The sequence below is a fragment of the Ceratosolen solmsi genome, unplaced genomic scaffold (assembly GCF_000503995.2).
Source record: "Ceratosolen solmsi marchali unplaced genomic scaffold, CerSol_1.0 scaffold7, whole genome shotgun sequence".
Classification (NCBI taxonomy): Eukaryota; Metazoa; Arthropoda; class Insecta; order Hymenoptera; family Agaonidae; genus Ceratosolen; species Ceratosolen solmsi.
In genome coordinates this window covers 824896-850717 of record NW_011948413.1, presented here as the reverse complement: position 1 = coordinate 850717, position 25822 = coordinate 824896, and the positions used below count along the sequence as shown (strand labels likewise).

General features: G+C 24.7%; 1 protein-coding gene across 3 annotated transcripts; it reads left to right on the top strand.

Annotated features, from left to right (window-relative positions):
• The first annotated feature begins 1863 nt into the window (after positions 1 to 1863).
• Positions 1864 to 24642, top strand: Snap25 (Synaptosomal-associated protein 25kDa). 3 transcript variants are annotated; one of them, XM_011505814.1, is made up of 6 exons: positions 1864 to 2268; positions 2362 to 2403; positions 17376 to 17424; positions 20803 to 20920; positions 21766 to 22039; positions 23610 to 24642. In XM_011505814.1, the coding sequence occupies exons 1-6, from the start codon at positions 2170 to 2172 to the stop codon at positions 23670 to 23672; spliced, it is 645 nt and encodes a 214-aa protein (XP_011504116.1). In that variant the 5' UTR covers positions 1864 to 2169; the 3' UTR covers positions 23673 to 24642. The 3 variants fall into 3 exon arrangements, with proteins under 3 accessions (XP_011504116.1, XP_011504109.1, XP_011504101.1); XM_011505807.1 differs by lacking the exon at positions 17376 to 17424 and adding an exon at positions 11294 to 11342; XM_011505799.1 differs by lacking the exon at positions 17376 to 17424 and adding an exon at positions 15575 to 15623 and having other exon boundaries at positions 1865 to 2268.
• The last annotated feature ends 1180 nt before the right edge of the window (positions 24643 to 25822 follow it).

Below are 25822 nucleotides of genomic sequence, written 5' to 3'. Positions count from 1 at the left end.
GCATATAAGGCTACTAAAGTCCGCTTGTTACGTCTTGACGACCCTTTAATGCTTCACAGAACGTTTTACATGCTCGTTTCTATTTCCAAAGTAAAAGCACATCAGTTTATTTATAACGTAGCTTTTATTATCTTATATTTTATTCAAACAATATTTTTTGATCGTGATTCTAAGGGACCAAATCTAAAATATCCCTAACATAGAATAAGACAAACATCAATTACGCTTATTTTACATATTTTTAATGAAATCTTGTTGCACATTTTATCATGATTTAAAAACACAATTACGACTAATTAAATTAATATGTCGGCTTTAGCCTCTACTTATTTATAAATAAAATTAAATTTTACTTAAAAAAATTATAGATTTCTGAAATTAGATATTAACGTTATGTTAAAGGTTTTATCGCAATATTTTAATTCGTACTGTTCGCAAATGATTGGTGTGTCCTGCGTGGCCCTTTTTATCTATTATTACTTGTTAGATTTTTAATTTTTTATGCCAACATGTTACACAAAGTTAAACAAATTCAGTATTTTCACTTTAACAAGTTTTTATGTTTGATTTGTATATAATACATTTTAATAACAGTTTAAAACAAAATTAATATTCATATATCTCATAAGAATCTTCAATAAGTATAAAAAATTTACCAATAAGAATTCTAATGAAGTTAAGTAGAAAAATTATTTTAACTAGTGACAATGCATTTATTGATTTACCAGTTTGTATTTATTTTAATCAAATTACAGGTAAATATATGTAATATTTAAATTAACATTAACAATAAATAGTATTTTTCTCACATGAATAGTATCACTGCAACTTCAAAGCTTTACAATTTCATTATTTAATTGTTAATTATAAATATTCAATATATAAAAATATGGCAAAAAGTATTATTAAAATATATAACACAATAATTGACATCCTGTATTTGAAGTATTTTAATATTAGCTTAATAGTAAATTGTTATTGATAAAAATTAATATATAAATTTAATTATGGCAGTAGTGTTTTAACTTAAAGTAGAATGAGATGTAAATATGATAATAATAATAATAATAATAATAATAAGTACATTATAGAAGATGAAAAAACAAAGACTGACTCTTTTAGATTAGAACTAAATTAGAAAAAAATTATTATTTACATCAAATAAATGATTATTTAGAAGTGAAATTAATTTGGTTAGTCATTAATACTTATTTTATATTCATTATTTATGATGAATTATTTAAAATTAATCATAAGTGATGATTTATAAACAAAAATAAATATCATATAATTTTCAATTATTAGTGTACATGTAGATGCTATACATTTTTATTCCATGTATTTTGAACGTGTCTTTACATATTTGTATAAAATTTATGTTTTTTAATTTAATTTTACGTATTATTCATCAGCATAACGACAAAATATTAAAAATACATCTTAACATACTTCTCAATTAAAATATATTTAAAGTTTAACAAAAAATTTGAACCCGTTTGAGCAAATATTTTTAACTGAATGATTGTATCATCTATTAAAATGTTTTAAAAAAAATACTTATCGAAGTAAAGGAATATACATTTATCCAAATGATTTATATTTAGTATCGATTAGTTCAAGCTAAGCTTAAGGAGTGTAAATTTCATTGTCTTCATTATTAATAAACAACTTTACATCAATAAAATAAATCTGAAATCACTTATTATGTGTTTTATTTGTTATTTTGCTAATGCAATTACGTGTGTACTTTTCATCCAACTGAATTATAAATTTAAAGATAAAAGAAAAAGAAAATAAATCATCAGAAATGAATATTGACCAGTTCAATGACGAGGATCTTATATTCCATGACATTATTACAATAAGTTACTGAAACATAAGATCTCAAAAATAATAAAGAAAGTAAGAAGCATCGAATCAATTATGTTTTTAATCCCTGAAATTTGCACGACTGGAAAACTCAGAGTATTTTTCTATCCTCGGAGTAGGAAAAATACAAGGACATGTAATTAAGAGTTCGATTAATGAGTAGAACGTACTAATAGATTGACCGGTAATTTTTAGGAGTCAAGAATATTGGGTGAGAGGTTAGAGTGACTAGCCGGATACTAGTAGAAACTGCAAACAGTGAATCAGTCGCCAGCAAATAAATACTGAAATAAACCGAGGATGCCCGCACCGACGTCAGCTGCCGGGGCGGCTGAGCCCGGACCACCCCGCACTGAGCTACAGGAGCTTCAATACAAGGCTGGGCAAACGACTGATGAGGTAAGCTCTTCTTAAGATATTACTAATTATTGTATATAGCGATAATATGTATGCTACTGAAATAATAAAATAAAAAAAATTACTATGTTATAGTCTTTGGAAAGTACGAGGCGTATGCTGGCACTATGCGAGGAGGTAAGCCAATCCACTTTCATATACTCTTGCTATGAAAATATTTTATTTATATTCTTATAGTATTCAAGTAGCGTAACGTAGCCTATATTTTTAAGAGGTTATTCACGGAAATTAACTTTCTTCTATTTCGCTGAAATGAGTGATGAGGAATGAAAAATGAATTAACTCAAATTATGTTGAAATAAATTGATTCGATTGCTCAATTTCCGTGAGTACCTTGCGCAGCTTCTCTTAGCCGATCGTCCATGTTTTCTTGTCTTTCTACAAAAAAAAAAACAAAAAACAAAAAAAAGAAACAAAAATAAATACAAAAGACGAAAAAATAATACGAATGTAAATGAAAAATTGAACAAAAACAATTGTAGTGTGTTCACAAGTATTTCAGAAAGTGATCGGCCAAGAGAAACTGCCCTTAGCATTTAATTTTATAGGAAAATGCACGGATACAAGAATACGAGGTCTTGTTATGTGTATAGAACGAAAATTAATTAAAGAGGGTACGGAAATGGTGGATGAAGACTCAATGATTTTTCACATGTACAAATTCAATAAAGAGAGATAAATGGTCTAATTTGCTAATGAAAATAGAGGAAAATAATGTGGAAGAGGAAGGATACTGGTAATGAATAAAAAAGAAAGACTTGCATTACTGAGATTTTCAGACTTCAGCTCAGCGAGATGAAAGATGTAGCATTAAGAAGAGAGAGAGAGAGAGAGAGAGAGAGAGAGAGAGAGAGAAAGAGAGAGAGAAAAGAGAGAGAGAGAGAGAAGAGAGAGAGAGAAAGAGAAAAGAAACGTTTCAAGGTCGGGTCCATTGAACGAAGCTTGGGCATTGTCGGGGTTGCATTATCGATTGTCAAGGTCGCGCGTGCCGATGCATAGACCACTGCCATCTCCGTATTCTCGAACACCAACACGCCTACATCTAACGTCCCACATATGCGCGCATACGCATTTACGCGTGCGCAATATTTGGGTAGAAAACATCCATCGATTATTATAGTGACAGACAGACATACAGGATCATGATTGAACCCACTGGACGCTAAGTTGTCCTTGTTTCGTTGTCGTGTTTTTAACGTTGATCGATTGTTGTATTACCATTTTGCTTAATGGAATCCGATTCTTTAGATGGAAAATGTACAATTCGGTATTCGATTATATTTTCTTCGATAATTAATACTTTCTTGATAATATTTGTTCCACTATTTATTGAATTCTTCTTATATAAGAAATATTTTCTTATATATATATATATATATATATATACATTGAAATTTAAAAATATTCATTACAGTTTTGTTAAATTTCTTTTACATCTAATGTAATATATACTACCAAATTTACATAATGTATTACATAACGTAATAGTAATACTAAATTTTTTAAGTACTATTAAGAACACATTTTTTTTTGTTTTTATTTTTTTTATATTAAATGGTAAAGTTACTTGGTTTTGTATAAAAAAATTAATCACTTATTACATACATCTAGTCATATACAATCAATAATACGTACTGGAAGATATAACAAAATATAAAATAAAATTTATTTTTAGATATAAAAATTTGACGATTAATATTAATATATTATAAAAATTATAATAAATATATTTCATATTTATATGAGATATCTAATCGTAATTTTATTGGACTTATATTTTTTAGTATTCAAATTTATGACATATATTTAATCATAATATTATTGGTATTATATTTTTACTGAAATTCACCAAGACCGTTATATGTATTAATGATAAAATTTGTGTTATATATTTGGATCTTAAATAAAACCAATTATTATCTGAGTAATTTATTTTTATTATCTAAATATACATGTTTTATAAGAATATTATTATAATAATTAAATTAAAACAATTCTTTCAAATAAATTAAGGAGATATATGCACATGAAACTGAACAGTATAATAATTATTTAAATATAAGAAATTGTATGTATTGATGTTTTAATAATTAATTAGTTATATAATGTAAATGAATAGACTAGAAATAAACTTTATTTGATATTCATGATCTTTGAAAACTTTATTAAAAGATTTTTTATTCCTCACGTTCATTAAAAATAATGTTAAATAGAATTAACTCGATATAAAATCGCTATGTACATATGTAACTAAAGATTAAAATAATATAATTATTTTTTATGTATTTTTTATGAAATTAATGATCTAATCAATTTTTAAATTAACGGTATTTGTTGTTTATTGAAATGTTTTAATAAGTAAAGCGTGCAGTATTTAATTCTTTTTAATAATTTTATAATATAATCTGTTATATTTATAGTATATTCTAATAAGAAGGCAATCTCTGTAATAATAAATTTTTACTACAACTAAGAATATGATTAATATATTTAAACATATATATTAATATTTAAAAACATGATGATGTGTATTGTATAAGAAAATAAAAATTAAATAAATAAATTAATTAAATAAATAAATAAAAACAAATAAATATTAAAATTAAAAAAAAATAAAAATAAAAATTCAAATTATTTTAATCTTTAGTTACATTGTACATAGCGTTTTTATATCGAGTATCTTAATACATGTTTATTTTATTTGTAAACTAGATGGTGATGAAAAAATACATAAACAATTCTCGTCTTATATTTCTAATCATGCTAATCGATTTTTCAATACTATTTTCCATTCGATTAATTCTTAATTATATTTTATGGCAACGAAAAAGTAGTTATGCCAGTCAACAATTATTTAAAGCGATTCAATAATAATTTGAATATACACAAATATACTGCAATAATTATGTATATTAATTCGAATTTTGCATAAGTACAGTTGCTTACATATCGAGTACTGACATGTATCAGTATTTTATATCGTTTTTCTAGTTTCTCTTGAAATGAAAATATATATACCTTGATTCTTTATGAATAGCTATTATTAAAAAAAAAGATAAAGAAGTAGAAAGTTGCAAATGTTTGCACACATTAACAAAACGAACAAAATACAACAAAATATTTTTGTTACGAATAAAAACCAATACAACATACTACATCTTATATTTCAATCGCTCATTTAAGTGTTTACAATATTATAAGCTCAAAAATAATATCATCGAATTATCCACGATTTACTTACCAATGATAATGTTTATAGACATTCCTTATGTATTTTTTTTAATATCCTGTTTTTTGTCCTATGTTTATCTGTCTTTTAATTTACCTGTTAATTTGCTTGGATTTCTACACAATGTGTTTATATTTTCGATTATCTGTAAAAGCCTTTATAATATTCGAAATCAATATTAAAATAACAAATATTGTATTAATTTTTAATGAAGAATCTTAGATATTTTAAACGAATTAATTACTGTTGATTTAATATAAATTATAACTACCAATTTGGGATATACATGATTAAACAAGGATAATGTTGTGAATTATAAGTATAAACTTAAGAGTTTATACAGATCATCGGGACTATTACATTTCTGATTAATAGGCTTGCATCTCTCCTCTATCTTTCTAATTGTCTTATTTCTCTTTCATTTTCATACTATTTTTATACCAAAAGCAGCAATTCTGCTTATAATTACCTCTATGTACGTATTCATACATGTGTATAGAATGATTGATTTTCCAATACCTCGTCGTTTCGAGGCACAGTTTCGGAAGTCAATCAATGATTAATGAACATAACAAATTAACATTCGATATCCTATAATATATGAGTAAATATAAGCATCCTCTTTTTCTTTTTCCCTCTGGTATTGTAGCTTGATTTGTTAACAGACGACTAATTGTTAATAACTTATACTTCTATACACATATATCATTGATGAATAAAATATTAATCTATTTATTACCGATATTTAAACAAATTTTCAATATAAAGTGAGCTCTTTTTATTAAATTTTTTAATGTAAGGCAATATATTTTGTATAAATTTTTACAGTACAGGTTATGTACTCATTATCAATTTTAAAACATTTTATTATGCATTAATTTAATTAAAACTCTTGTGAATACATAATAACAATTGGAATTTTTATAATGTATTATGAAAATTGAGAACAACACGTATTTGATATTTGATAGATGAAAAGATTTATCTAATATCGTATTATATTTGTTTAAAGTTTACTCATATATTCTTAATTTAAAATTACTTAGATAATCTTTTATATATTATGATTTTAAAATGATTATTAAATATTTAAATATTAAGTATATTAATATTATTCTTTATACTATTAAGTATATATTAATATTTTCTTAATTTTACATTAAACGTTTGAATGTTTCAAATATACAGTAAAGTTTAACTATTTATTAAATTGATAATTACATTGTTGAATATATATAATAAATAAAATAATATATATATATTTGTTTAATATTATATTCATTAAATTTTTAGATTATATTTCTTTAATTTATAAATACAAAAGTACTATCAACCAATGCTACATCTAATTATTTAAGTAAAGAATTTTTAAAAATGCAACTATAAAGTAAGCAATAACTAGTATTTACATTATTTGGAACACTATTGTATTTATAATAAATCTATTTGAATCAAGTAAAATTAATGAAATACAGTCCAGTATTTATATTCGAGTACAGTCGAGTATGAATAATTTATGTGCTACAGATATATTTCTTCGTTTATAAAATGTAAATAATTTATGGGAATAGCTTTTAAAAAATTATGCCTGTTTATTTTATTTTATCCTTGATATCTTTGCAACCAGATAAAAGTCATGACGAAAAATATACAATTAACTTGAAGTAAAAATGCAAATAGTTTATTTCAAGGACGATAAAAAATTCAGTATATTATAATTTGCTGGTAACTATGCATGTTATTTGACATTTTTACTATAATAAATAAAAGTGGTAAAAAAGTCTTAAACAATAATGTGAAATTAATAATCATAATCAACAATATTATCAATTTATAAACCAGATAGGTGACATTATATTTAATACACAATCATTTTTTCATAGAAAATCGGTAATTGAGCATTCTCAGAGAGTATTTTAAACTTCAAAATGGTTTTTCACATATTCTCTTATCCACTTAGTCGAATATTGTTTTATTACTAAAAAAATGGTTTTACATCCACGGACAATACGTTTGTAGAAACTTTTCACAATATAGTCAAATAAATGGTGCATGATAAAGCTTTTTTCTGATATCTGTCACTAAATCCCATTATAATCTATGGAGTGTTGAATAACAAGCACACATCAACTTTTCAAAATATAATTTTAAATTTCTATATAATACATCTAATCGATTACATAGGTATGTAGCATATACTATTTTATGTTACAGTAAACGTATAATGATTGTGAGAACGGCAATACACATGTATTTAACGGTTTAGGCTGCTGGGCTAATCAATAATATGGGCCTATCAATATATTAATTGTTGTCGCTATATCTACATTCTATCTATTTTTTTTATAGTTGTTATTACACCTGCTATATCTACATTCTATCTATTTTTTTTATAGTTGTTATTACACATACTATTACTACTACTACACATACGGACAACCTATTTTATGTTCCTTTGACTATTGCTACCATTATAATCCCTATAATTATTACTATCACTATCACAGCATCTATAACAAACATATTCAAACATAACAACTGCAGCGTCAACACTAAGAATAACAACTACAACTACTACTACTACTACTACTACTACTACTACTACTACTACTACTACTACTACTACTACTACTACTACTACTACTACTACTACTACTACTACTACTACTACTACTACTACTACTACTACTACTACTACTACTACTACTACTACTACTACTACTACTACTACTACTACTACTACTACTACTACTACTATTACTAGTACTACTACTACCGCTGCTGTTGATGAGACTGCTACGACTACTGCTACTATTACAGCAATTGCTACTATTAATACTATTAATACAATTAATATATTATTGCTGATGTTACTACCAGCTACTATTACAATTATCACTAGTACTACTAGTACTATTATTACTGTTGCTGTTTTTATTCTACTAAACTTATCAATGTCATGCTCAGTAGTAATGCTATCTAGTAATACTAACTAGTCAAGTATACAATAACACAATTTTTCACAATTTTTTGTGATGCTGACGTTGCTGTTGCTGTCATTGTGATGTTAGTGGCTGACCTGTCGCACTGTATGTTTACATACCCACATCCATATATATATATATATAGGTATGCATACTATGCGAATAATAAAGGAGAACTTCAAAAGTAAGGGTATTTAATTATATATTTGGCAAAGGGTTCAAATGTAAAGTAAATTTAAAATAAAATTAATATGATTGTGGATGGAGCCTAGGAGATTGAGAAGATGCTTTTGAACAATTTTAGTGTTGTCACGAAAATCTACTACCAGTAATGTACCAGGATTACTCTTCATTCTATTAACCAACATATTAAATCTTTATGATTTTCTTCAGCTTCAATTATATATATATATATATATATATAAGTTTATAATTTGCATATATCTAGAAGACACATTAATTGCTCTTTCTAAGGTGTATTTTGCTTTACTCAGATTCAATTCTTTGTGATTCATGATTTTCTACGGATTAATAAAATTGTTAAAACGTTGTTAAAATGTTTTATTTATATTGCACTTAGAACTGAAAATGAGGAATCTGAAATTGAAAAATAAAAAATTGTTATTCACTAATCAAGGAAAATATTATTGAGCCTTTATAAAATTAAGAAAAAATCAAAATATACACTAAATATTTCTTTAATATGTAGCAATTGTAATTATAAAAAATATTATTTATTGTGATAAATTTATATATTTATTTTATTAAAATTGTTCTATTATTTATATCTAGAAACTACAATATATATTCTAAAACTTAAAACTAATTTTAAATCGCTCGATTCGTTTAACTTTTAATTTTATTTTAAACATTTTCTAATATAATGATATAATTTGTATTCCTTGATATATATGATATAATTCGATAGTAAATTTTAAGACAATTTATATCAAATTAGTACTTTTTATGTAAAGATATCATTATATCATATTTATTAAGTTTTAAAATTTTAATTAATATACAGAATATTAAAAATGTTTAAAAATGATATTATGATAATAGCATAAATAATAATATAAAATTTAGTTAATACAAAAGGTTTATGTAAATTAATTGGAAAACAAATTTGAATGAGAATAAATAAATCTCCTTTTTTAACAAGTATCACTAAAAGATAGTAAAATTAACGACACTGATTCTGTACAAGAACATACTTTATTATAATATATTTTCATTTTATTGTAGTAATCGCATAATACTTATGACGAAATCGAAGTATCTAATTTTTAGTTTATTTTTATTAAATTAAATTATTAAAAATTTAATTTCTCTCATTTCATATCAATGTAATACAATTTCGTAACAGACAAAATTATGTTATTTGCATATTGCGAAAATTTTCAGTTTTCCTTCAACTCTTGTCCTATTCATATTTGGCTTGTCAAAACACATTTGACGTTTTTTTTTTTAATACTTTTCAAAATTGATCTATCTCAATTGTTGTGTTGACTTATCTATAATTACTAAAAAGAGAATTATCACTCTAAAAAATATCACAATTACTACTCTCTGCTTTGAAATAATATATTAAATAAATTTATGTTTGAACAATTAATTTTTAATAATCATACCGAATAAACATTTTAAAAATTATTTGTCATTTGAATAATAATTAATCCTAAAATATGATTTTAACATAACTAATAAAACAAAGTTAAATTAATATAGTTTATAAGTTTTATAATTATAAAATCTATTTTATAATTATCTATCTTTATAATTAATTATAAAATCTATGATATGGTCAAACATGTAATGAGCAATATTAAATACATTTAGCTGAAAAGTTTTTAAATTTGTAAAAAAATATGTTGTTTGATATGTATATATTTGATTATGTATTATTATTTAAGTTAAAATCATATTTTAGGATTAATTATTATTAAAATGATAATAATTTAAGGTATACAATGCAAAATCTCTGATCTCATATTATAGGATAGAATATCCAGACAGCACATTCAACTTTTATGATAATGTATTTAAGTAGATACTCAAATTAATGAAAAAAAGACCTACGCTGTGTCTAAAATACTGGCGTTCATATTTCTCATTTCTAGGAACAATTTATGCTTAATCCTATAATCAAGAAACTACACTAAGGATAAAACACAGGGAAGTTTAAAATCAAAACATAAGATCGCGACCACAACAACAGTGTACAACATAAGTACAATAACAAGAACAAAAATCACAAAGATAACAACAGCAACGATAGAAATGTCCTTGTAAGAATATAAAATCACACCATTCTTTTCGCTCCGTATATCTTTCATGTTTTGTGGAAATTATTGTATATATTTTTATTTATATACAATATTTTATTTATTATATCCCCCCGTATAATGGATATAAACATCCTTTGATGAGACGTATTAATAAATACGATAATATTAATAACAATTCATTATTTCCGCCAATTGTCGACTAATTTAATGCTTTCTTTCTTTTAACAGTTATCACAGATAATGTATGTGACACAAATGCAACAATAATATTTTAACCGATTACGAAATAAAACACATATATATGAAATGTCCATTGACCAAGAAACAATTTTATACTTTCACTTTAATAATAGTGTCCTTATGCTCCTCAATATACATGAAATATACTTACTAAATCTATATACTTACTAATTTACTTATATACTATATATACGAATACTTCCTCTAACACTGGTGGTGGTTTCTCTTTTTTTGTGTGTTGTGCTGCTCCCTCTATGTGTCTCTAGAGCAAGGAGGCCGGTATCCGTACTCTGGTCGCACTGGACGACCAGGGAGGTGAGTTTCAATTCGCTCTAAATCAATCAGTCAATACCAGACAATATCTGTTTTGTTATCTCAATTAATTCTTTTGGATAATACAATGTCGTATCGTCCAGAATATTATTTATTATTTATCTCTAAAATAATACCTTTTTTATAACATACTATTAACAATGCTTTAAATCGATTTTTTAAATATTTTTCTTCTTTTTAATTTATTACTTTGATATTCTGTTGCGTATCATGTACGTCGATGCACTGAGTTTTTGTTTTTCCTTTAAATTTTTTATTATTTATAATAAAATTTATTATACTTAATCTTTTCCGAACAGCATAATTTCTACCAAAAGAAACGGGACGAATTTTTCATTATATATGATATATATTATAAATCATTATATTTCATTATATATCTTTAAATAGTTTTGTAGTATTCAGCAGTAAATACTGAATCAGCATTACAATTCTATTGAAATTTATTTTAAACTAACTATAATTTAAGCTTAAATTAATTAAGCAAATATTTAAAAATTAGTATCATTATTATAAAAATAAAATTCACTGATTTTTTTATAGTTAATATTTGTTTCCAGTAACATAGTTCTGTAGATTATTAATAGTTGAAAGTGTTTATTTATAATAATTCATCCTGGAACTTTTGGTACAGTACGTTGAAATGCATGTACTTCATAATAATTTTATAATCAATTCTAAAGAAACAGATAAAAGGAAAAAATATATCATCTAATCAGAGGATTTTATATTTGTAATGAGTCTTTTCACGTCACTGGAGACATCTGCACGTCAACCGTTATACTGTGGCTTGGTTGGTTGATAAGGTGTTGGTTAGCGTCGTTTTCTGCTTTAATTTCCCCATTATCAACCAATGATAAATAAAGGAGAATACTTTACAAATAACTATATGTGCATAGACACAAACAATAAATAAATAAATAAATAAACACATTTAAGAATGTGACTAAAATAAAACTTTAATAATTATGAGAAAATAATGATGCATAGAAAAAGGTCGGGTAATTTTGGCGTTAATGAAAATTTTCTTTGATTTTGCATACATGTACTACAACGATTAAGATTTAACAGGTACCAATAATAATGACAAAAATAATAAAATATCTTAATGATAATAATAATAAAAAATATATATAATACTTAAAACATTATAGATAGTACAGCAATACGTAATAGATTGATTATTCATGACAGACAAAAGTAACTTCTTCGTAAATCAAGTCTAATTTTCATACACATTATATTTCTTTTTACTTCAAACTTTTTTAATCATTATATGCTATCATATTATTGCATTTCTAAATAAAATATACTTTTTTGATATAGTAATTTGTAATTTTCTATTATTATTTCATTATGATACGTTGAAAAATTATTTGAAAATGTTTTTTTATCATTGTCTATGTCTATCTTCTATTTATATATCTTTATATATTATATATACATATTCTTAATATTCATCCTATCCCCTACCAATATCTAATCGATGAATAAAAAAAAGTAAGAGTGACAAAAATGAAAATAACTTAAATGAAGGAACTCCAACTGATAGTAATATTTTAATTTAAATCTAAACATAATGTAAAAGATTAAAAATTATATTTAAAAAATGAAACCGTATATATATATAGTATTGTGCTTAACACTTATTGCAAAATACAGGTGAACTACTTCATATTTTTAGATTATATTCGAATGGATTTTTAATTTTATCCTTTCATTTAATCTTACTCTTTAATACCTTATCAAAACCGTAGGTACGTATATTATATTTTTATAGTATTTATATAATCGCACATTTTTGCATTAACTCATGATTCATAGTGGAATATTGTCTATTCAACTTTTATTTTCACATAATTTTATTTTATTGTATATAATATGCTATATATTTAGTTTTCCTTCTAAAAGATTCGTATTTATTGCCTGACATCAGTTCTACATACATAGAAATTAAGATTAAATTGATATAGCTTAAATATATCCTTAATTAATTGTTATAATATAACTGTATTAAAGTAATTTAATAATTAACTTTTTATATTACAAATAACGATTACATTACAATGTTTCAAAGATTCAATTACATCAAATACAAAGATTTTAAAAATCAGTATATTATAATTTAGTAAAAAAACTTTACTTTTTAGTTAAAACATAATTGTTAAGCATACTTTGTACCTACTTACGTAGCCTCACCAAAAGCTTCTAGTTGTGTTGCTTTTAGTCTACGTACGTAATCTGTACGTTATATAGTGTTAATTCGTATTATATCGTAATTGTTACGTGTATTTGTTTTAGTAGTAGCTTTCTGTCCGTTTATTAATCGTATCTACATACGATATATATTCATTCATCATACTCAAAATATTGTTTCTGTAGCGAATATATTTTATATAGACCAATATTTCCTTTCATAACCTTGGCTTTCTAGTTCTGATTAATCAATTACGCAGTGTTGTCTATTTATATTTATATATTTTAAATATACATTCTCAACATATACGAAAAATGTAATATTTACATATTTATTTTTATTATTTTATTATTAACAGCATTTATATATTTTTTACAGTTAACCATCGACATTTTTCATCATTAATTTTAACTATTTTCAATCCTTCATTTTAAGCCTTCATTTTTATCTTATTTGAAATATTTTTTAACCTATAAAAAAAAATATTCTTAAAAGGATAGTTTTACTATTTTTATTACAATTTATTACAATTAAAAACCTTTTTTATATCTCAATTCTTTATTTTAACAGTTTATTATAATTATCAAAGTGTTATTAGTCTAAACGACTAAATAAATACTAAAATACTAAAAGACTAAAATAAATTATGCTTGCCATTTACAAGAATAGTAATATAGGAAGTAAAGTATTTCATTTATCTTGTTAAGTATTTACTAAATTTAACTATCAAAAATAATCATTGATTGATATATATTTGGCAAAAGATAAAAATTAATTTTTTTAAATAATATTTAAATGGGTGAATGAATTTTGTAATTATGTTTTCTTGTAATTTTGTATTAATAAAAATGAATTTATAACATTCGTTTTATATTATTTTAATTTTCGCTTCTAAAGTGTTGGCAATGAAAATACTATGAGAAGAACGTTAAAGATTTAAAATCAATAGAACTTCAATGATAAAAATTGTATAAAGTGAAAGACAGAGAGAGAGAGAGAGAGAGAGAGAGAGAGAGAAGAACGCGCAATTGGATGATGCAATCACATGCTTAAACATAAAGCTTGAAATGTATTAAACTAGAATTAATTAAAAATCCATCATTTAATATTGTATTGTTAGTAGCGAAGAGAAAATAGTGACTACTCTTTTTAATGTTCATAATTTATTCACATATAGTATAAAAACTCGGAATAATATCAGTACCCGGTTTACGCAATTTCATTATTTATTATTATTCATGATTATATTTTTTCTTTTATATTTAGTATATTCGGTAGAAATAATCAAATTTATTTAAGGAAATACTGTTCTAGTTTATGAAAGAAAAGGAAGTGTTTTCTATTTTTTACTTTTCAGGCGAAAAAACAAATTTAAATAATATTTGAACGTGCATATAAATATTTTTCCTACAAATTGTATTGGCATCTACATATTTCAACTTTATAATAGGAATATGAAATTAAATTTCTCTTTAACTTTTACAATCACATATGATATTTACTTTAATTTAAAATATTGTTACAGGAAAATTAAACATTATTTTCTTAATGATTGATTTATTTTATATTTTATATAAAGTTTATGTATTATTCAATTATTAGAGTATATCTAATTATTTTTCTAACTTTTTAATTAGTTAATTTAATATATAACATATATTTGGTTCAAATTTCTATTTTAATTTTATGTTTAATGAATATATCACGATTACCCTATTAAGCATATTTTACTCAGTGATTATTGTCACTTACAATTATTGTGCCCATTACATTATATATATTCAATTTTTAGTAAAACTTATTTTATAGTGTCTTATATTTAATTTTTAAAGTTTGTATTATTAGTAATTATAATTAAATTAATTAATGATTCCATTTCATTATGTGAAAACGTATAATAAACATTTACTATTTCTTCTACTTAATCTTTTACCTATGGCTTATATACACCGTGTTTTAAATTTTGACGTCCTAATTTTGAAACTTTATCAGATTGTTGGTATCGAAAATGTTATAGAGCGAGGAAATTGGAGCGAATACTTTGACGATGCTAGATCATCAAGGGGGTAAGCAATACATAAAAATAATGGTAAAACAATTAATAAATTAACCCTTTAAAAATTTAACGCTTGATAACAAACACTAAAAATACTAACTCTATGTCATCGTATTTAAACATTGCTTTTATTTACCTTTTACTTATTTGCTCATGTTCGAATATAAAGTTTCAAGAGAACAATTTATTACATGATTATTTTGTAAAATCTAAGAAAGTTTTAATTCCAGTAGTCATACAGTGAAACAAACTGGTGAACTAAAAATAACTAGTTCATAGTAAATAAGTTCTGCTAGTATATAATACAATAACTTATTTAGCCATAGATATATGCAGATTCAATAAAATTTATTTAAACGATATCGCAATATTTTATTGATTTAATATATTTTTACCATCTCCTTCAAACTTCTATGTACAGCTTACTTCTCGTTCATGCATACTTACCAACATATATCCCCACATACAAATATCAATATGAACAAAAAGAATTACTTCTTTTAATATATTTCATATTCATATATGCCACTATTTGTATGACTTGTATATAAAAAGTTTCTACGCAAGATGTTATACATTTATATGTGTAGATATTTATGACGACAACATTTACTTATGTGTAAAATATTTATTATTATATCTTATAATTAAATACGGTAATAATTTAGTTTTAGTTTATAAAGCATTAATATTATATATGAAAGATTTAGTCTATCGATATATGGCTAACAATAATGCATAAACCATGTATGTACGTACAAGCAAAAGTTGTTTTTTTACGGTGTCAATTTCAATTATAGAAAATATAAAGCAAGCTTATCATAAAATTAATATAAACGTGTATGATGTAAATGTATGTTAAAACAGAGGATTTGAGATATTATTCAGTACTTAACTAACAAGCTTTGGAACTTTCTTAACCCAAATAGAAAAATTTTCGTTCTCTTTTTTCTCCACTAATGTTCTATTTTTTAATCGATTTTCTTATTCAATTTAATTTTCATTTTAGCCATATTTTTGTAATAATTATTATCAAAATTCTACTCATTGCCATAGCCATTGCCGTTATCATCATCAATATTATTAGTTAATATTAATTATATAAAATTACGTGTAACATACAATTAGCGTGCATTTTTTGTTCTTTATATCATGACGCTATAGAGTAGATTATTTACAAGACAGCTAATATTAATGTAGATGCATAGGGTTTCATAAGAATAAAAGGTTCTATAAACTATATATGAGTATATAATATGTAAAAAAGCTAAAGATAAAGTTTTTTTCTAGTTACATATCAATTTAGCAACGGCAGAAAAATTTAACCAGAAAAAGCTCAAAATGTATCTAAATAGATAATGAAACACGCTCGATGCACAAAACCAATTATCTGTCAGCTTTACTAAATCACATGGTTCGATCTCACTTTCGTCTTTTCAATTTATTATATCACTGGGTATTTATTGAAATATGTTCCAAAAGTAAAGCCGGAATGAATTTTTCAATACAAAATAAATCTTATTTATTTTAAATTATATTAATCTTATATTATAAAAAATAAATATTTTTTCGAACAAATAACAATTTTTTTAATTTTTGAAAATAATTTAATTAATAGTAAAAGAAATAGAAAATAACGAGACTATGCTAAGTAGTAGCAAAGAGTTGTGTTCCAATATCTTTTGGACGGAAAAGCACGCTAGATATCGCAATTGGGTGATGATGTTAATGCCTCTCTCATTGGTCGGTTGTACCTGTTTAGAGCCACGAGGTCGGGATGAAAACTCTTGTAATGCTGGACGAGCAAGGCGGTAAGCCATTCTATCTAGCCTCATTAGCTTCTATATAAACTAATTTATCAGCGATGTATCTCACACAATGTAGTATGTAGGAGAGCATTTGCGTAAGGCTGTCTTGGATGATCGGTAATACATCAATACCTTATGTTTCAGGATTTTTTGTGTCATGAATGAACTAAACTCAAAGTAGGATGAATTTTACATTTAAAAAATCGTATAAATATTTATAACAACCGAGTCATTTATTCATTTTGAAGTCTTATACAATGTTACCTTTTAATTAAATTTTAAGTTCGACTCACCTATGTTTCGTCTGTTGATAAAAGTTTTCAAATATCGAGCGGTTATATTTCATGTTTAGTTAAATTTCATTAATAAAAATTTTAATCACTCAATTTTTTCATTATCATATTTTTTTTAAGTCAAGTTGAAATATGATAAAAAATTTATTTCATAATATTAATATATATAGGAAATTTCTTTAATTTATTTCATAATATTGTTTAATGATTATTGAAGTTGATTTTATAGTATTTTAATTTAAAGTACCCTATTTTAAATTTTCTTAACTCTAAATATTTACTATTAACAATAATATAATTGGTACATCTACTAAAGAATTGTTTTTATATTGTTTTATTTAAGACTATAACCGTACACCCAATACAACCTTATATTAATGCAAATGGCAAATAAGAAAACTTTAAGAACTTATACATTTCAATAAATTAAAAAAAGTATTTCTTTTGTTTTTTCTCTTATATACATGAGGATTTATCTATTAGTCAGATTCATCACATATTAAATAAATATATCGAAAAAAATTAAATGCAAATGATAATATAGAGAAATTATAAAATTAAGTAGATTAAATTTCTTAATAGAACGATATACTGACTCAGTTTTATTATAATATTTGCAATATACACTGAAAACATAAATACAATCTCAAGATATTATTAATTACATATAGCTTTTGATTAATAATTTAAAAATTGGAATTGGAAGTGTACAATTTTTTCAAAATTATTTATATAGATTTTGTTTATTAACTTTTTTATTATAATAATTATAAGAATTTGGGATAAATGTAAAATATAAATCACTCATTCAAATAATAATTTTAGATTAGTATTATTATAATTTAATGAATATTCTTACTTTGTTCATTTTAGATTATTAACTTTAGTCATTAGCCTTAGATGTAACAGCTTCATTTTAATGACTATAATTATAAATACGAATGATTCGAAGACGAAATGTAATGTGCAATATCTTATTAAATCAAAGTATTATTCCTGGTTCATTACATAAAAATGTGCATAATAACAAATAATTAGATAAGTTAATATTAAAATTTCCACGTTTTACTCTACTCTTTTAATTCCTTATCGTAGATTGCAAAGAATAAGAAAATAAAATAAATATATGACGGAAAAATACTAATTCATGCTCACTGACACCTTAACGACCAACGCTCAGACCTTATATATTTTAAGTATATATTTCGCGCAATCACACGGTTTTATACTTAAATAACTCCAGTCTAATTTCTCACTTATCACTATGCATTCATTAATCAAATGTTTATGTTGTTATTTTTGTAACTTTATATTGCCACATATATTAATATAACCTTAGATTTATGGTATAATTTTTCGTGAACTGTGTGCAAAGACGAGCAGGATAATACAGAAAGATCTTTTATACAATTTTTTTCTACTCATTAGTGATATCGATTTACAAATTAATCAACTGACTAACATTTTATTATGAATCATTAAGTATGGATTTCGAAATGTTATTTTATATTAAGAATATGTTATTTGGTATAATGGTTCCTCTTATTTTATGCATTTTTAAATACTCTAAATGTTAACCAATTTTAATTGTTTTATACACCATTAATTAAAATAATATTAATTAAACCATGAATTTAAAATAAACTAGAATACCTGTATGTTAAGCACGAATATTGTTTAAATAAAACTACATTAAATTAATTGTAAAACAGTTAATAGACTCTAATGAAAAGTATATATAATACGTAAAACTAACATATAAATAATAATGTTATATTAGATTTAAAATCTACTATCGATAAATGTATCGAATTGTTATAATGTAAAATAGATATAATTATGCTCTGCCATCGATAAAATAATTTAACTTTTGAATGCAAGATAATATTTGAACCAATTTGAAATTGCTCAAGCCAAAATATTTAAAAATATATGTAGTAACAGTTGGAAAATTATAAAAATTCTTTTTTTCCATGTTCAATATAAAATTATATTTTAAAAATCAAAATAAATATTTTTTAAAAATTCATAAATTGTTAATCTATCATTCAAAACATAACATTAAACATTAATTTTCATCATAAAGTCAAACGTCAAAAAAAATGTTTAAACACACTTGATAGTAACAAGTGAATAAAAATTAATTATGGTGATATAAAAATTAAATGTATATGTGCACTACATAAATTACTAGGTGATTATATTTAGAAAAGGTTAGTTATCCGCCTCATGCAAAAATATGTTTTGTAACTTTTAAAATAGTAGCAATCAATCTTTTTTCTGATACGAATGATAAAGGTGAAAATCGATCAGCTAACCATTAACGAATTCGCAGCATTTTGTTATTTGCCATATTCCACACATATTTGAGTTTGACAATGTCCTGATTTATTATATATTATTTGTATTTACTTCAGGTTTGCTTCTTATATATTGCTACTATTTATGTTTAGGTATCAATAGATCTATGCTACTCTTGTTTCTGCAAAAATATGCGAACGAAAATTGTTAAAAATGAAATTAATTTATATTTTTTATTTTCAACTTTTCCAACGAGTATTAATTAATTTAATTTATTTAAGTTTAAAATACGTATCTATTTAATTACTTTCATAACGTTAGACATTTGCTATCAATTTTTCAATATTAATATTGTGTAGTAAAAATAATTTTGTATTTTTGAGTCTATATCTATTATTTAACAATTCTAGGGTGACTTTCTGTAATTGATTCTCCAGCCAGTCTTTGCACATGTATTGTTCGTCCATTAATTTTAAAGCACGTAATTATTTTGTATTTTAAATTTTATTTATCTCAATTTACTAGTTTGAAGGAAAAAATTTCGTGCTACTAAATTTTGATATGGATGTAACAATGCTGTTTCAACGTAATTTTGAAAAAGAAAAAGATAGCGTGCATGTATACACGTAAGAGAGAAAATTAATATCCGAAAGTGAAGGAAAATGTCTGTGCGTGTCCGTATGTTTGAGAGAGAGAGAGAGAGAGAGAGAGAGAGAGAGAGAGAAGCCAGAAATCTCCAAAAAAAGAAGGGCGAGGATATAACATTGTTATATGCTGGTATAAATAGAACAACTTGACCGCATCGAGGAGGGAATGGATCAAATCAATGCCGACATGCGTGAGGCTGAAAAGAACTTGACGGGAATGGAAAAATGCTGTGGTCTCTGCGTTCTGCCCTGCAACAAGTACGAATATTGTATTATTTATTATAATATTGTGAATCGTATATTTAACCTTTATTAACTTAGTATTTTAATTATTAAACTTAAATATTAAGTTAAAATTTATTCATTTGGATAATTTTTTAATAAATTCTTTACTATGATATTTTAAAAAAAGCTTCAATTATTATATTCCATATTTTACTTGAAATAAATAATTATTTTCGTTTACTTTTTACCTATTTAATATTAATAACTATTATACAATAATCATTGTTTGTCATATAATGAAGTTTTTAATGATAGACAAAAATTTGTGTTGAAAAGATTTTTTTATTTGTGTAATTATCTGTGTTGAAAATATGTTTTCATTACCATGTTATACAAAGAAATACGCTTAAAATCACATGATAAAAATAAATATGTAAAATACGAAAAATTATTGCAATGTTTAAAGTATTCAACTAATTTATCTTATATCTTTTTATATTTTTATTTACTCCTTGAAGTATACGAAAAAATTTTGATTTTTATGCAGACAACGATAAGTATAAGTAATTGATTTTTTTTTCGTTAAAAACATAGTCTTCTAGACTTGTATACTTTCATTGTATCCATATTAGTAAAAACTCTTCAACTCTCGTAATAAACGCATAATCATTAAATTAGTAATAAAAGTAAATAATTAAATTAAAAACTGGAGAGAATTTGGAACATTTAATCTACTCGGAGTAATGTCTTTTATCCATGAAACAAGTAAAAACGACCACTCATGCTCAAGTGTAAAATTATAGAAAGAGAATAATATAAAGTAAGTAAGGTATCAAAGAAATATATGATTGACGTTGAGGCGGTCGTCGGCGCTTTAGGGGCGCGAGCTTCAAAGAGGACGAGGGTACATGGAAGGGAAATGACGATGGGAAGGTTGTCAACAATCAACCCCAACGAGTAATGGATGAGCGTAACGGCCTTGGACCTCAGGGCGGCTACATTGGCAAGATTACGAACGATGCCCGAGAGAACGAGATGGAGGAGAACATGGGACAAGTCAACACGATGATCGGCAATCTCAGAAACATGGCCATCGACATGGGCAGCGAGCTCGAGAATCAGAATCGCCAGATCGACAGGATCAATCGCAAGGTCAGGCATCTCTCGCTCTCGATGTTCTTTGCTCATGTTGTATGTGTCCCTACTGTTACGGAAAAGGTTCATTGTTTTGCAATTCGCACAATACTGTAAAACCCTGAGCATTTTTCCGACATCTCGCATTAGTGTCACCAGACACAGGAGACCTTGTTACGGAATGCGTATTGTTCAGAAATGCCTATGTGTATTATATCCAAAAGGAGGTTTGTGATAATTATTGTTGTTATTATGTAGATCTTTAAATATTAGATATTAGATTAGAAATATATTATCCACATTATAGATGGTATAATAAATATATAAATTGCGAGCAGTATGGAGATGAAGTGAAGTGTATGACCAAATAAGTTTATATAATAACAGATTCGTGATGTTTAAAAATGCAGAGAATAATGATCGTTTATTTAAAATAGTCTGTATAATTTATATTTTATTGTTTTAAAATACTGCAAACTTAATTACTTATTTTTTTATATCTCCTTTACTTTTGCAGAGTTGAATATTAGCTCCTGTCGAGCCATTAATATAATTTGCTAGCTTTTCTTTATCAGAAAATATATTTATGTCACTACATAAAATGTCCCTTTTTAACAATTTCTTTTGTGATATTTGAAAAGTAGATTTTTTGTATAGTAAATTTGGACAAATTGAAATAATTTAGTGCTGTTCTATTGAACTTGTATTAATCCTTTATTTCCATAATATATTTACATAATGAAATTGTACAATCGTAAATATAGATTTAGTATAGCTTTATTTTGCTATTTTCAATTTGTAAGTAAGTTTATCTAAAAAAATCTAAATATATTTATATAAATTATGCAATTAAATTGTGATTAATGTTATATTAATAGCTTTAATATGATTTAATTTGAAAATTAAGATTACTTTTTAAACGTTAATTGCACGAATATGTAGAAAATTTATCAACAAAATTCAGTTTGTATTCCTAAAGGACAATGTATGAAATCTGTATCATTTTAAACAAGATATCTAATAATTAAATATGTTTGAAATAATTGAATAAAAATAATCGTGTCTTAAATGAAATTTAGGGTTATTTTAAATATATTCATGTATTAGTTTCTTACGAAATGATTATAGGTTTCTGTTTGACATTGAACTCATTGTTTTATATGAAAAATCGGCAGAAAAAATTTTCTATGAGAATAAAAAATTTCATTTTTTCAGACGACAATTAAATGTATTTGGTGAAAATTAAATTTTTAAAGATAAAATTACTAATAATATTTGTAATACAATAATCGTACATAAAAATAATAGTAGAGTTAAAATGAATTTCGGAAACTTGGAATCTTAGAACATTTAAAGTACTATTAATGTATTTAATGCATAATGACTTAGTAATAAACCAAAACAAAAAGCTTATCTTTGTGTTGGTGTATGCATAATAGTACATTCAAATGTTATTACACGATTTCTGAGCATGGAAAAGGAGATCGATTCCCTCCCCTTAAAGGTCAATAATATGAAATCATTTACAGTGCGTTGTCACTGTTGCTGGTAATCCAGAAATAAAAATCGGACACTTCTACTCTTGCAGGGCGAGTCGAACGAGACAAGGATACAAGTTGCAAATGAAAGAGCACATCAGCTCCTGAAATAAGGTTTCGATTCAAGCTGAATTTGCGACGGCTACAAGAGCGATCAACACATACTGAACCATCAAGGGGGCTACACATAAATATATATAGATAAGTAGATAGATAGACCGAGAGAGAGAAAGAGAGAGAGAGAGAGAGAGAGAGAAGCACCAGTTACTAGCGCGCGCCTAAGTCTCCAACACTTACATTTTCGTTGCACGTCGTAGCATTCTTTATTAATTTTCCTTGTAAATTATCTTTACCTGTCACTATTTATTTAATATCGTCGATTTGACCAAGTATGCATTAATTTGTCTATTCCTCTCCTTGCTTATAAGCCTTACACTTAAATATTGTCTTGATTTTACAACTTGCTTGATGATTCTGTGATCAGAAAGATTGGAAGATGATGTCCTACGATTAAATGATGCGCGTAGTGTGTCGTCACTTTTTACTACGCTCGCAATTGTTAACATTATGTACACATGTTTAAATAAACAACCAAACCTTATATTTACAATACTGAAAGTCGATCGTAGAAATGTGAAAATTACTTTGTATGAACGAAACCAGGAGAATTATTTTGGTGTTTTGTAGTTGTATTATTGCATGTTGAGTTATATGTCAGATAGTTATGCAAAATGCATTCACTGAATTTTATATGCGAGGAAAGAATTTTTCATCTTCATCTTCATGATTCATTCTGGGAATTAAATATTCTTTTTTTTCTTTCTCTCTATCCCATTGTACAATATTCAATACACATCATTAATATAACAATACTTTCCAGATAACAACATAATACGATGGAAATATATACATCGCTTAAGGGTTTTACGGAATAAAAACCATTTCAATCTCTAACTTTTTTTTAAATAACAGCGCATGTGTATTTCTCTTCTTACGTGTTTTATACTGTATTTAAAAAAGATAGTAGTACGTAATAAATAAATATTCTCTAAACATAATGTAAATGAGATGCAGGTAATATGCGACTTTGACTAATTTTCATTTGTAATTCAAACTTTTCTTTATCATTAAATTAAATAATATTTAAGAACGTTTGAACAAAATTATAAAGCTAATACAATTAATGATTTTATTAAGCTAATAAAATTATTATTTTAAAAATTATTTTTTCTGATACTTCAAAAAAAATTTTCAATTTCTGATAATGTTTTATTTTATCCAAGATAAAAAAAAAGAAAAATTTTAATAGCTTGAATGTTTAATTAGCTTTCAAATTACCTGAAATATAACTTTTATATCAGTGAACTCGATATATAATCTGCATTCTTAATTACAATATCTATATTACTATGGCATTGAGTCAGCTCAACTTTACGTGTCTTTAATATACTCATTTTCTATTCGTAAGACCCTTATTAACGAAGAAAATAGAAAACAAGATCGTAAAATGCATTCACAATATGTTATATCTTTGATCAGTCACTTATCGGTGTATGTAGTATTCCTTATCTTGAACATTAAGAAAATAATATTAAAAATAAAAACTTAATTACAGAATGTAAATAATAAAAAAAAATTACAAAATAACGAATAAGAACAAAAAACACTTTTTTCCTCTACTATCTTACAATTTATATTTTAAATTAATGATTTGTCTATAGCGATGTATTAGCTATCTGATTTATACTTTTTCGAAGTTACGAAGTTGCCGAGTCTTATCAGAATTGTAATGTCTAATCGCATATCACATACTTGTCGATACTTTCTGAGAATTTATTAGATTAAAAAGTTAGAGCATTTGTCTTTTCTTATCAAATTAACATTATTAATAGGTCTTGAACCTTAAAATCGACTGATAAAAAGTCTAGATACGTCTTTAAGCAACTTTTTTCAATGATTACTGATTTCTTATAATAATAAAAGAAACAAAAAATCAAAGAAAAACAAAACATAACGATCTTATTCAGTGCATTGACATAATACGGGTTTCGGTTGAGGGACAATGTTTAATTATCTTTCCTGATAAATATTCACACGTGATTTATCAAGAACACTACTTCAAATAAATTATTATTACTATTTAACAAATAATAAAATAGAAAAATGCTAAATATTTTTTTTCTTCATTTTTTACAAAAATGAATGAAAATAAACACATAGAGCATTTTGTCGTTCGCCGAGTATCAACCGTTGCTGCTCGGGA